Source organism: Leucopleurus acutus, assembly GCF_964270905.1.
Source record: "Leucopleurus acutus genome assembly, chromosome: 5".
In the NCBI taxonomy this organism is placed as follows: Eukaryota; Metazoa; Chordata; class Mammalia; order Artiodactyla; family Delphinidae; genus Leucopleurus; species Leucopleurus acutus.
In genome coordinates, this window is record NC_139147.1 from 8227993 (window position 1) to 8243281 (window position 15289).

The 15289-nt window shown below is 38.1% G+C and overlaps 1 protein-coding gene across 1 annotated transcript in view; it reads right to left on the reverse strand.

Moving 5' to 3' along the window:
• Positions 1-15289, reverse strand: part of TTC3 (tetratricopeptide repeat domain 3) — a gene marked incomplete at its 5' end in the record, with an annotated part of 140325 nt that overhangs the window by 74359 nt on the left and 50677 nt on the right. Inside the window, 2 exons of the mRNA XM_082840119.1 lie at positions 922-1002; positions 1646-1780. Coding sequence (XP_082696245.1) covers positions 922-1002; positions 1646-1780 — 216 coding nt within the window. The remainder of the gene's footprint in view (positions 1-921; positions 1003-1645; positions 1781-15289) is intronic.

Consider the following 15289-nt stretch of genomic DNA (forward strand, 5'->3'; position numbering starts at 1 on the left):
TTCCTGAGGTAATTCTAGAGCCATTTCAACCTTTATCAAAAACTCGAAGCCATGGAAAGCAAAGTATAATGCTGAGCAGTGCAGGTAAGTAAGCTTTCCAGGAGAGCACTGAAAGACCATGAGTAATGAAAACCATGTGTGCTGACACCCATACACTGGTTGCATGTGGTTATGGGAAGCCTGAACTCTAGAAGATAAAACACCCAGGTACTTACTATCCAGAACTAAGAGCTATTAACATTAGCATTCTTTTTATGATTTAAAAAATAAAAAGGCATGACACAAAGTTGAACTCTCCTTTTTTAACCTTCCAAGTCCCATTCCTTTCTTCTATCACTAAATGCAACCATTATATTAAATTTGATGTAGGGCTAGTCCATGTTTTTTTTTAACTTTTTCAAGATTCACAGATAGCCATAAACAATATATACTATTGTCCTGTAAGTTTTCCAATTTGCACATAAGTGGTATCACGATGTTACTACATTCTCCAACTTGCCTTTTTACCTCAACATGTTTCCGAAATTTATCATGATATACCAGGTCCTTTACTTTTTATACAAATAAAAGGTAGAGTCCCACTGGTGGTCTGGCATAACTTTTTTCTAACGGAAACACAAACTAAATTTTCTTTTCAAAAAGAATCACAAACTAAATTAAATTTAGTTATTTCAGAAAAAATTATCAAGAAAGTACACAGGCAGTGCTCATTAAACTACTGTGATAATCATTCAATGATATACATAAGTCAAATCATTATGCTGTACACCTTAAACTTATACTGTCCATTGTATCTCAATAAAACTGGAAAAGCAAAAAAAAAGTACCCAGAAGGAAATACGCCGAAGTGGAAAAACTATTTTAACATACCTTCTAAAATTAATGACATATTTTAATTATTATCTCTGTTACAAATCTTACCTCAGGTTGTCCTATTCCAAGGAGTGAAATGGCAAGTCCATAGACTACTAAGACGTAGTTAATCATAGCCAGGTTCAGTTGCTGTCAATAAAAATGCTCCAGTTAAACATCTGAACATAATTCTGCCCAATTTGCATCATACTAACTTGTTAGCCGCAACAGTAAGAATATAAAAATATCTTACTAATCACTGTGGGACAAAGACCAAACAAAATTAGAAAATACATTTTGCAAAGATATGCAGTTATCTTGCTATCAAGTATCTAAAACACAGAATCACTGTCTCAGAGTTCCTTGAAGGCATGGTTCATAACAGAATAACTGATGTCATATTCTTTTGCATATTAATGGGATGAGTAACAGACTAAGGTATTTGCTCTCTTACAACCTTGCATATTTACCCAGCTAATACTTTCTTTGTGGATGAAAAGATGTGACTAAAGTGAGTCCAAATTCTCGACTTAGTGCTCTAATAAGATAAAAAGCCAAGATTTCTAATGAACACCAGCTATAGTGCAAGGAGAGAGTCTAAACCTGGCTTCTATACCGACTGCAACCATAAAGGCTGAATCAGAGCATTATCTGCTTCTCACAACCTGGAGTAAATTCAGCTGATCTCAGCAAGACGATACATTAGTACAATGAAGTCAAAGTGTTGGTTCCCTTCTACATTCATCTGAAACGCATTAGCACTGGTAAACAAGTTACCAGGAGGCAATCTCACCTTTATTTTTTGAGGATCTAAACCATTGAGCAACTCTGTGAAGGCCTGGGCAGCACTGCGGCAGCGCTGCTCCAACAAAGCCGTGTAACCATCCTGGATTAAGCTTCTCAGCATTTTCATTATATTAGCAAAATCCTGAAAAAAAGAAATTCTTTTTCAGTAAACCAGAGCTACACATGCTTAGTCTAAAACTTAAGATGCCAACGTTCATCATTGGGCAGTTATACTTTATAACTGATCATAAGATATGTAAATACCCAAAGCTACCCTGTATGGATTATACTCCTTTCTCAGCACAGCACCATTAGAGTGGAAATTAAAAGGTACTGCTTCCCCATCTTAATCCCAACACTTCTAGTGCTGCCCAGGACAAAGAAGGGGGGTTCACTTTACACTACATGGTGCTAAGCTGTACTCGCTTTTCCAGGCTAACCAGACAGTATTTGGACGTTTTAACAGCTCAAATGGAGAACATCAGCCATCATTTAAGTAAGTAAATTGTTTGGCTGAGACTTGAACAATTAGACAAATAAGAATAAGCAATCAATTTCCTGGTCACTACCAGAGTTTAACAACTGCCCTCCTGCCCTGGAACAAACCTAAATTCTCAGCAAGAAATGGTTATTTCAATATGTAGCTCTACTCCTGCCTAACATGTACTTGAATATAACTAGATAATATTATCGGGAGAGATATTACTAGGTTAAATGCAAAGAGAAGAGAATAAGGAAAACAGCTGCTATAATGTACCCTGAAATAAAGCGAGAAAAAAACTTTACAATTTGAATATACATAAGCACATACATTATAATTTGCATTCAGATTTTAGTTACACGGCAATAGCTATAGGCCACAAAAGTTCCATAAAGACTGGAGAGGCAAGCCTGGAGGCTAAGCTAGATCTCCCCACACCTTGCCATACATGTGTACACCGTTCAAGGGAGCAGAAAATGCAAATATTTGCGTGACATTCCTCACTGTTCCTAATGATAAGGATCCAAAAGGAGACCCCACTGTACAAAACGCAGAGGGAAAAGCAGTCTGGTCACACATAAACAAAAGCTGCCTAGTGCTTTTCGTCCAATGAATCAAAGTTTAGGAGAACTTTCCCCCCAGAAAACACATGGTAAAGAGCAGCTCTCAAGTAAACTTGGTATTTGCTATGCAGTATTTAAAAAGTTCAACGATCGCCATATTAATGTTAAGATAAGAATTTTAACAGTTATAGAAGACGATGTGCTATCCCCACACACACTAGTTTATTATTTATTATTCAGCCTTGGAGGTACTGATTCCATTCTAATCTCTTTCATTCTAGAAAACAAATCCATTTGCCTCATGTTTCCATTGGAAATTATTTCTCTCAAAACAGTACAAATAAATGGTCTGTACTGAAAGCTGCATGAGAGCGGGCTGAATGGCAATGCCAGTCTTCAGCGTATGCAGGGGCCTAAAGTAAAGTGTGTTAAATGAACAAATCAAGGCTCAAAAATAACCATCATTTTTACTTAAATACTCTTTTGTCTTTACAGGCTGTCGTTACAATTTAAGTCCATCACAGTTTTTAGAATCAGTAAAATCAATATAAAATGACAATTTTAAAATCACCAACGGTTAGAAATACTAAAAATGCTTTTATGCAACTAATTAGAAAGCTGTTGAAACCGATTAGGAAACTGATTAAAAATGCTTAACATGCTTCATTCCAATAGTCCTTAATAAGCTATCTGTCATATATACCTAACATAGTTAACAGAAGCTTAAAATGACCCAGATATTTAAATGAGTGTTGTGTTTCATGTTAATATACATTTGGGGAGGGGGGGTAAAATTTAAATCCAACATTTTATTTTAGAAGAAATAGAACTGTATTTACATAAAGCACTGAAGTGTCAAAGCAGAGTGTCAAAGCTCACATGAATCACATTTAACCAAAAGAAACAATCTTTCACTGACAATACATAGTCTGCAGGTATTCAATGACTGGAAGAGTGATTAGCCATGGTTCTATAAATTCTGGATTCTGTACAGGTTTCTATTTCTTCTTGAGTCAGTTTTTATAAGCTGGATTGTTCTAGGAATTTGTTCATTTCATCTACATACATTTTCAAATTTCCTGGTATAATGTTGGTCATAATAGTATTTTGATATAGTATTTGTAATACTGAAGCGTCTGTAGTAATGTATCCTTTTTCATTCTTTTTTTAAAAATATTTATTTATTTGGCGGCGCTGGGTCTTAGTTGCGGCATGTGGGATCTAGTTCCCTGACCAGGGACTGAACCCGGGCCCCCTGCATTGGGAGCCCAGAGCCTTAGTGACTGGCCCACCAGGGAAGTCTCCTTTTTCATTCTTGAAATTGTTTTATTGTGTCTTCTTTTCTTCCTTTCTTAATCAGTTTCCATACTGATATGTAAATTTTATTTATATTGTTAAAGAATCAACTTTTAGCTTTGTGGATTCTTCTTTACAAGTTGTTCCATTTTCATTATTTTCTTTTTTTCCGAATTTTATTATATTTTTTTATATAGCAGGTTCTAATTAGTTATCCATTTTATACATATTAGCGTATATATGTCAATCCCAATCTCCCAATTCATCACACCACCCGCATCCCCGCCACTTTCCCCGCCTGGTGTACATACGTTTGTTCTCTACATCTGTGTCTCAATTTCTGCCCTGCAAACTGGTTCATCTGTATCATTTTTCTAGGTTCCACAAATATACATTAATATACGATATTTGTTTTCTCTTTCTGACTTACTTCACTCTGTATGACAATCTCTAGATCCATTCACGTCTCTACAAATGACCCAATTTCCTTCCTTTTCATGGCTGAGTAATATTGCATCGTATATATGTACGACATCATCTTTATCCACCCAACTGACGACGGGCATTTAGGTTGCTTCCATGTCCTGGCTATTGTAAATAGTGCTGCAATGAACATTGGGGTGCATGTGTCTTTTTGAATTATGGTTTTCTCAGGGTATATATATGCCCAGTAGTAGGATGGCTGGGTCATATGTTAATTCTATTTTTAGTTTTTTAAGGAACCTCCATACTGTTTCTCCATAGTGGCTGTACCAATTTACATTCCCACCAACGGTGCAAGAGGGTTCCCTTTTCTCCACACCCTCTCCAGCATTTGCTGTTTGTAGATTTTCTGATGATGCCCATTCTAACTGATGTGAGGTGATACCTCATTGTAGTTTTGATTTGCATTTCTCTAATAATTAGTGGTGTTGAGCAGCTTTTCATGTGCTTCTTGGCCATCTATATACGTCTTCTCTGGAGAACTGTCGATTCAGGTCTGCTCATTTTTGGATTGGGTTGTTTGTTTTTTTTAAATGGAGCTGCATGAGCCATTTATATATTTTGGAGATTACTCCTTTGTCCACTGATTCGTTTGTAAATGTTTTCTCCCATTCTGAGGGTTGTCTTTTCGCCTTGTTTGTACTTTGCTTTGCTGTGCAAAAACTTTTAAGTTTCATTAAGTCCCATTTGTTTATTTTTTTTTCTTTCCAATACTCTAGGAGGTGGATCAAAAAAGATCTTGCTGTGATTTATGTCATAGAGTGTTCTCCCTATGTTTTCCTCTAAGAGTTTTATAGTATCCGGTCTTACATGTAGGTCTCTAATCCATTTTGGGTTTATTTTTGTGTATGGTGTAAGGGAGTGTTCTAATTTCATTCTTTTATAGGTAGCTGGCCAGTTCTCCCAGCACCACTTATTGAAGAGACTGTCTTTTCTGCACTGTATATCCTTGCCTCTTTTGTCATACATTAGTTAACCATAGGTGCATGGGTTTATCTCTGGGCTTTCTATCTTGTTCCATTGATCTACATTTCTGTTTTTGTGCCAGTACCATATTGTCTTGATTACTGTAACTTTGTAGTTTGGTCTAAAGTCAGGGAGACTGGTTCCTCCAGCTCCGATTTTTTCACTCAAGACTGCTTTGGCTCTTCAGGGCCTTTTGTGTCTCCATACAAATTTTAAGATTTTTTGTTCTAGTTCTGTAAAAAATGCCATTGGTAATTTGATAGGGATTGCATTGAATCTGCAGATTGCTTTGGGTAGTGTAGTCATTTTCACAATACTGATTCTTCCAGTCCAAGAACATGGTATATCTCTCCATCTGTTTGTATCATATTTATTTCATCAGCGTCTTATAGTTTTCTGCATACAGGTCTTCTGTCTCCCCAGGTAGGTTTATTCCTAGGTATTTTATTCTTTTTGTTGCACTGGTAAATGGGAGTCTTTCCTTAATTTCTCTTTCAGATTGTTCATCATTAGTGTATAGGAATGCAAGAGATTTCTGTGCATTAATTTTGTATCCTGCAACTTTACCAAATTCATTGATTAGCTCTAGTAGTTTTCTGGTGGCATCTTTAGGATTCTCTATTTATAGTATCATGCCATCTGCAAACAGTGAGCTTTACTTCTTCTTTTCCAATTTGTATTCCTTTTATTTTTCTTCTTCTCTGATTGCCGTGGCGATGAATGTTGAATAACAGTGGCGAGAGTGGACATCCTTGTCTTTTTCCTATCTTAGAGGAAATGCTTTCAGTTTTTCACCATTGAGAATGGTGCTTGCTGTGGGTTTGTCATATATGGCCTTTATTATGTTGAGGTAGGTTCTCTCTATGCCCACTTTCGGGAGAGTTTTTATCATAAATGGGTGTTGAATTTTGTCAAAAGCTTTCTCTGTATCTATTGAGATGATCATATGGTTTTTCTTCTTCAGTTTGTTAATATGGTGTATCACATTGATTGATTTGCGTATATTGAAGAATCCTTGCATCTCTGGGATAAATCCTACTTGATCATGGTGTATGATCCTTTTAATGTGTTGTTGGATTCTGTTTGCTAGTATTTTGTTGAGGATTTCTGCATCTATATTCATCAGTGCTCTTGGTCTGTAATTTTCTTTTTTTGTAGTATCTTTGTCTGGTTTTCATATCAGGGAGATGGTGGCCTCACAGAATGAGTATGGGAGTGTTCCTTCCTCTGCATTTTTTTGGAAGAGTTTGAGAAGGGTGGGTGTTAGCTGTTCTCTAAATGTTTGATAGAATTAACCTGTGAAGCCATCTGGTCCTGGACTTTTGTTTGTTGAAAGATTTTTAATCACAGTTTCAATTTCATTACTTGTGATTGGTCTGTCCATATTTTCTATTTCTTCCTGATTCAGTCTTGGAAGGTTATACCTTTCTAAGAATTTGTCCATTTCTTCCAGGTTGTCCGTTTTATTGGCATGAAGTTGCTTGTAGTAGTCTCTTAGAATGCTTTGCATTTCTGCGGTGTCTGTTGTAACTTCTCCTTTTTCATTTCTAATTTTAATGATTTGAGTCCTCTCCCTCTTTTTCTTGATGAGTCTGGCTAACGGTTTATCAATTTTGTTTATCTCCTCAAAGAACCATCTTTTAGTTTTATTGATCTTTGCTACTGTTTTCTTTGTTTCCATTTGATTTATTTCTGCTCTGATCTTTTCTTTTTAACATCTTTATTGGAGTATAATTGCTTTACAATGGTGTGTTAGTTTCTGCTTTATAACAAAGTGAATCAGTTATACATACACGTATGTTCCCATAGCTCTTCCCTCTTGCGTCTCCCTCCCTTCCACCCTCCCTATCCCACCCCTCTAGGTGGTCAAAAACCACCAAGCTTCTCTCCCTGTGCTATGTGGCTGCTTCCCACTAGCTATCTATTTTACGTTTGATAGTGTATGTATGTTCATGCCACTCTCTCACTTTGTCACAGCTTACCCTTCCCCCACCCTGTATCCTCAAGTCCATTCTCTAGTAGGTCTGTGTCTTTATTCCCGTCTTACCCCTAGGTTCTCCATGACCTTTTTCTTTTTTCCTTAGATTCCATATATATGTGTTAGCATATGGTATTTGTTTTTCTCTTTCTGACTTACTTCACTCTGTATGACAGACTCTAGGTCCATCCACCTCACTAAAAGTAACTCAACCTCCTTTCTTTTTATGGCTGAGTAAGATCCGATTGTATAAATGTGCCACATCTTCTTTATCCATTCATCAGTTAATGGACACTTTGGCTGCTTCCATGTCCTGGCTATTGTAAATAGAGCTGCAATGAACATTGGGGTGCATATGTCTTTTTGAATTATGGTTTTCTCAGGGTGTATGCCCAGTAGTGGGATTGCTGGGTCACATGGTAATTCTATTTTTAGTTTTTTAAGGAACCTCCATACTGTTCTCCATAGTGGCTGTATCAATTTGCATTCCCACCAACAGTGCAAGAGTGTTCCCTTTTCTCCACACCCTCTCCAGCATTTATTGTTTCTAGAATTTTTGATGATGGCCATTCTGACCAGTATGAGATGATATCTCATTGCAGTTTTGATTTGCATTTCTCTAATGATTAATGATGTTGAGCATTCTTTCATGTGTTTGCTAGCAATCTGTATATCTTCTTTGGAGAAATGTCTATTTAGCTCTTCTGCCCATTTTTGGATTGGGTTGTTTGTTTTTTGTTATTGAGCTGCATGAGTTGGTGGTAAATTTTGGAGATTAATCCTTTGTCAGTTACTTCATTTGCAAATATTTTTTCCCATTATGAGGCTTGTCTTTTGGTCTTGTTTATGGTTTCCTTTGCTGTGCAAAAGCTTTTAACTTTCATTAGGTCCCATTTGTTTATTTTTGTTTTTACTTCCATGTCTCTTAGAGGTGCGTCAGAAAGGATCTTGCTGTGATTTATGTCATAGAGTGTTCTGCCTATGTTTTCCTCTAAGAGTTTGATAGTGTCTGGCCTTACATTTAGGTCTTTAATCCATTTTGAGTTTATTTTTGTGTATGGTGTTAGGGAGTGTTGTAATTTCATACTTTTAAATGTACCTGTCCAGTTCTCTCAGCACCACTTATTGAAGATGCTGTCTTTTCTATATTCTTGCCTCCTTTATCAAAGATAAGGTGACCATATGTGCGTGGGTTTATCTCTGGGTTTTCTACCCTGTTCCATTGATCTATATTTCTGTTTTTGTGCCAGTACCATATTGTCTTGATTGCTGTAGCTTTGTAGTATAGTCTGAAGTCAGGGAGCCTGATTCCTCCAGCTCCATTATTCATTCTCAAGATTGCTTTGGCTATTCAGGGTCTTTTGTGTTTCCATACAAATTGTGAAATTTTTTGTTCTAGTTCTGTGAAAACTGCCAGTGGTAGTTTGATAGGGATTGCATTGAATCTGTAGATTGCTTTGGGTAGTAGAGTCATTTTCACAATGTCGATTTTTCCAATCCAAGAACATGGTGTATCTCTCCATCTATTTGTATCATCTTTAATTTCTTTCATCAGTGTCTTATAATTTTCTGCATACAGGTCTTTTGTCTCCTTAGGTAGGTTTATTCCTAGATATTTTATTCTTTTTGTTGCAATGGTAAATGAGAGTGTTTTTCTTAATTTCACTTTCAGATTTTTCATTATTAGTGTATAGGAATGCCAGAGTTTTCTGTGCATTAATTTTGTATCCTGCTACTTTACCAAATTCATTGTTTAGCTCTAGTAGTTTTCTGGTACCATCTTTAGGATTCTCTATGTATAGTATCATGTCATCTGCAAACAGTGACAGCTTTACTTCTTCTTTTCCAATTTAGATTCCTTTTATTTCTTTTTCTTCTCTGATTGCTGTGGCTAAAACTTCCAAAACTATGTTGAATAAGAGTGGTGAGAGTGGGCAACCTTGTCTTGTTCCTGATCTTAGTGGAAACGGTTTCAGTTTTTCACCATTGAGGACTATGTTGGCTGTGGGTTTGTCATATGTGGCCTTTATTATGTTGAGGAAAGTTCCCTCTATGCCTACTTTCTGTAGGGTTTTTATCATAAATGGGTGTTGAATTTTGTCAAAAGCTTTCTCTGCATCTATTGAGATGATCATATGGTTTTTCTCCTTCAATTTGTTAATATGGTGTATCACTTTGATTGATTTGCATATATTGAAGAATCCTTGTATTCCTGGAATAAACCCAACTTGATCACAGTGTATGATCCTCTTAATGTGCTGTTGGATTCTGTTTCCTAGTATTTTGTTGAGGATTTTTGCATCTATGTTCATCAGTGAAATTGGCCTGTAGTTTTCTTTCTTTGTGACATCTTTGTCTGGTTTTGGTATCAGGTTGATGGTGGCCTTGTAGAATGAGTTTGGGAGTGTTCCTCCTTCTGCTATATTTTAGAAGAGTTTGAGAAGGATAGGTGTTAGTTCTTCTCTAAATGTTTGATAGAATTCGCCTGTGAAGCCATCTGGTCCTGGGCTTTTGTTTGTTGGAAGATTTTTAATCACAGTCTCAATTTCAGTGCTTGTGATTGGTCTGTTTATATTTTCTATTTCTTCCTGGTTCAGTCTTGGCAAGTTGTGCATTTCTAAGAATTTGTCCATTTCTTCCAGGTTGTCCATTTTATTGGCATAGAGTTGCTTGTTGTAATCTCTCATGATCCTTTGTATTTCTGCAGTGTCAGTTGTTACTTCTTTTTCATTTCTAATTCTATTGATTTTAGTCTTCTCCCTTTTTTTCTTGATGAGTCTGGCTAATGGTTTATCAATTTTGTTTATCTTCTCAAAGAACCAGCTTTTAGTTTTACTGATCATTGCTATTGTTTCCTTCATTTCTTTTTCATTTATTTCTGATCTGATCTTTATGATTTCAATCCTTCTGCTAACTTTGGGGTTTTTTTGTTCTTCTTTTTCTAATTGCTTTAGGTGCAAGGTTAGGTTGTTTATTTGAGATGTTTCCTGTTTCTTAAGGTAGGATTGTATTGCTATAAACTTGCCTCTTAGAACTGCTTTTGCTTCATCCCATAGGTTTTGGATCATCGTGTTTTCATTGTCATTTATCTCTAAGTATTTTTTGATTTCCTCTTTGATTTCTTCAGTGATCTCTTGGTTATTTAGTAACATAGTGTTTAGCCTCCATGTGTTTGTGTTTTTTACTTTTATTTTCCCTGTAACTGATTTCTAATCTCAGAGTGCTGTGGTCAGAAAAGATGCTTGATATGATTTCAGTTTCCTTAAATTTAATGAGGCTTGATTTGTGACCCAAGATCTATCCTGGAGAATGTTCCATGCGCACTTGAGAAGGAAGTGTAATCTGCTGTTTTTGGATGGAATGTGCTATAAATATCAGTTAAGTCTCTCTGGTCTATTGTGTAATTTAAAGCTTGTGTTTCCTTACTAATCTTTTGTTTGGATGATCTGTCCATTGGTGTAAGTGAGGTGTTAAAGTCCCCCACTATTATTGTGTTACAGTCAATTTCCTCTTTTATAGCTGTTGGCAGTTGCCTCATGTATTGTGGTGTACCTATGTTGGGTGCATATATATTTATAATTGTTATATCTTCTTCTTGGATTGATCCTTTGATCATTATGTAGGGTCCTTCCTTGTCTCTTGTAACATTCTTTACTTTGAAGTCTATTTTATCTGATATGAGTATTGCTACTCCAGCTTTGTTTTGATTTCCATTTGCATGGAATATCTTTTTCCATCCCCTCACTTTCAGTCTGTATGTGTCCCTAGGTCTGAAGTGGGTCTCCTGTAGACAGCATATATATGGGTCTTCTTTTTGAATCCATTCAGCAAGCCTGTGTCTTTTGGTTGGAGCATTTAATCCATTCACATTTAAGGTAATTCTCGATATGTATGTTCCTATTACCATTTTCTTAATTGTTTTGGGTTTGTTTTTGTAGCTCCTTTTCTTCTCTTGTGTTTCCCACTTAGAGAAGTTCCTTTAGCATTTGTTGTAGAGCTGGTGTGGTGGTGCTGAATTCTCTCAGCTTTTGCTTGTCTGGAAAGCTTTTGATTTCTCCATTGAATCAGAATGAGATCCTTGCCGGGTAGAGAAATCTTGGTTGTAGGTTCTTCCCTTTCATCACTTTAAATGTGTCATGCCACTCCCTTGTGGCTTGTAGAATTTCTGCTGAGAAATCAGCTGTTAACCTTATGAGAGTCCCCTTGTATGATATTTGTCATTTTCCTCTTGCTGCTTTCAATAATTTTTGTCTTTAATTTTTGCCAGTTTGATTACTATGTATCTCGGTGTGTTTCTCCTTGGCTTTAACCTGTATGGGACTCTCTGCACTTCCTGGACTTGGGTGGCTACTTCCTTTCCCATGTTAGGAAAGTTTTCAACTATAATCTCTTCAAATATTTTCTTGGGTCCTTCCTCTCTCTCTTCTTCTTCTGGAACCCCTATAATGCGAATGTTGTTGCGCTTAATGTTGTCCCAGAGGTCTCTTAGGATGTCTTCATTTCTTCTCATTCTTTTTTCTTTATTCTGTTCCACAGCAGTGAATTACACCATTCTGTCTTCCAGGTCACTTACCTCTTCTGCCTCAGTATTCTGCTGTTGATTCCTTCTAGTGTAGTTTTCAATTCAGTTATCGTATTGTTCATCTCTGTTTGTTTGTTCTTTAATTCTTCTTCTAAGTCTTTGTTAAACATTTCTTGCATCTTCTCGATCTTTGCCTCCATTCTTTTTCCGAGATTCTGGATCATCTTCACTATCATTATTCTGAATTCTTTTTCTGGAAGGTTGCCTGTCTCCACTTCATTTATTTATTTTTATGGGGTTTTATCTTGTTTCTTCATCTGGTACGTAGCCCTCTGCCTTTTCATCTTGTCTGTCTTTCTGTGAATGTGGTTTTTCTTCCACAGGCTGCAGGATTGTAGTTCCTGCTTCTGCTGTCTGCCCTCTCTTGGATGAGGCTATCTAAGAGGCTTGTGCAAGTTTCCTGATGGGAGGGACTGGTGGTGGGTAGAGGTGGCTGTTGCTCTGGTGGGCAGAGCTCAGTAAAACTTTAATCCACTTGACTGCTGATGGGTGGGGCTGGGTTCCCTCCCTGTTGGTTCCCTGGCCTGAGACAACCCAACACTGGAGTCTACCTGGGCTCTTTGGTGGGGCTAATGACAGACTCTGGGAGGGCTCATGCCAAGGAGTACTTCCCAGAACTTCTGCTGCCAGTGTCCTTGTCCCCACGGTGAGCCACAGCCACCCCCCGCCTCTGCAGGAGACCCTCCAACACCAGCAGGTAGGTCTGGTTCAGTCTCCCCTGGGGTCACTGCTCCTTCCCCTGGGTCCCGATGCACACACTACTTTGTGTGTGCCCTCCAAGAGTGGATCTCTGTTTCCCCCAGTCCTGTCGAAGTCCTGTAATCAAATCCCACTAGCCTTCAAAGTCTGATTCTCTAGGAATTCCTCCTCCCGTCGCCGGACCCCCAGGTTGGGAAGCTTGATGTGGGGCTCCAGGTGGTGGACTTCTGTGGTATTAGTGTTCTCCAGTCTGTGACACCCACCCAGCAGTTATGGGATTTGATTTTATTGTGATGGCACCCTTCCTACCATCTCACTGTCGCTTCTCCTTTGTCTTTGGATGTGGGATATCTTTTTTGGTGAGTTCCAGTGTCTTCCCATCAATGATTGTTCAGCAGTTAGTTGTGATTCCGGTGTTCTAGCAAGAGGGAGTGAGAGCACGTCCTTCTACTCCGCTACCTTGAACCAATCTCCTTCACTATTTTCTACTTTGTAATTTCCTTCTACTTTCTTTGGGGTTTTTTCCCCTGCTCTTGGAATGAATGCATCACTAATCTAAAAGTCTTTATTCCTTTAATAAATACATTTAGCTTGATAAATTTCCTTCAAAGTAATATCAAAGTTGTACCCCTTGCATTTTTTTATTGAGAGGGAAGTACAGAGATTTCCATATACCCCTTTGCCCCTTACATGAATAGCTTCCCCCATCATCAAAATCACTCCTCAGAATGGTATATTGGGTTGGCAAAAAAGTTCCTTCAGGGGGCTTCCCTGGTGGCGCAGTGGTTGAGAGTCCACCTGCCGAGGCAGGAGACACGGGTTTGTGCCCCAGTCTGGGAAGATCCCGCATGCTGCGGAGCGGCTGGGCCCGTAAGCCATGGCCGCTGAGCCTGCGCATCCAGAGCCTGTGCGCCGCAGCGGGAGACACAACAGTGAGAGGCCCACGTACCGCAAAAAAAAAAAAAGTTCCTTCGGTTTTTAAGTAAAAATAAAAGACATTTTTCATTTTCACCACAAATTTTATTGAACAACACGTTCACCATTTTATTCCACTACCTTCTGCCATTTTTCAGGCAATTTCTTAATTCCATCTTCCCAAAACTTTTTATCTTTTTGAGCAAAGAACTGTTCCAGGTGCCTTTTACAGTCTTCCAGGGATTTGAAATTTTTTCCATTAAGAGAATTTTGTAAAGACCAAAGTAAACGGAAATCCAAAAGTGCAATATCTGGTGTATATGGCACATGAATCAAAACTTCCCAGCCAAGCTAACAGTTTTTGCCTGGTCATCAAAGAAACATGCGGTCTTGCGTTATCTTGATGGAAGATTATGCATTTCCTGTTGACTAATTCTGGACACTTTTCATGGAGTGCTGCTTTCAGTTGGTCTAACTGGGAGCAGTACTTGTTGGAATTAATCGTTTGGTTTTCCAGAAGGAGCTCATAATAGAGGACTACCTTCCAATTCCACCATATGCACATCACCACCTTCTTGGGAGGAAGACCAGCCTTTGGTATGGTTGGTGGTGGTTCATTTCGCTTGCCCCATGATCTCTTCCATTCCACATTACTGTATAGCATCCACTTTTCATTGCCAATCACAATTTGTTTTAAAAACAGAATGTGTTCATTACGTTTTAGTAGAAAATCATATGCGGAAATATGGTCAAGAAGGTGTTTTTTGCTTAACTTATGTGGAATCCAAACATCAAAGAGATGAAAATAACCAAGCCGGTGCAAATGATTTTCAACGCTTGATCTGGATATTTTCAGTATGTCGACTATCTCCCATGTAGTATAACGCTGACTGTTCTCAATTAATGTCTCAATTTGATGGCTGTCAACTTCAACTGGTCTACCCGACCATGGAGCATCGTCCAACGAGAAACCTCCAGCATGAAACTTCGCAAACCACTTTTGACATGTTCAATCAGTCACAGCACCTTTGCCATACACTACACAAATCTTTTTTGCGTTTCAGTTGCGTTTTTACCTTTCTTGAAATAATAAAGTGTAATATGCTGAAAATATTGTTTTCTTCCATCTTCAATATTAAAATGATTACACAAAAATTCACCAATTTTGAAAAGTTTTTTTTTAAATGCACACTGATATGACAGCTGTCACATACAATCAAAACTGTTTTGAATGGAGTTAAAGACAACTAAGCGCTACTAGAGCCATCTTACATAAAAAACCAAATGAGGGACTTCCCTGGTGGTGCAGTGGTTAAGAAGCCGCCTGCCAATGCAGGGGACCTGGGTTCGAGCCCTGGTCCAGGAAGATCCCACATGCCGCGAAACTAAGTCAATGCGCCACAACTACTGAGCCTGCACTCTAGAGCCCGTGAGCCACAACTACTGAGCTCATGAGCCTCAACTACTGAAGCCTGCAAGCCAAGAGCCCATGCTCCCCAGCAACAGAAGCCACTGCAATGAGAAGCCTGAGCACCACAACGAAGAGCAGCCCCCACTGGCCGCAAATAGAGAAAGCCCACACGCAGCAACGAAGACCCAACGCAGCCAAAAAAATAAATTAATTAAAAAAAAACGAAACTTTTGGCCAACCCAATATACATACATGGGGTGGGTGCTTTTTTTTTTAT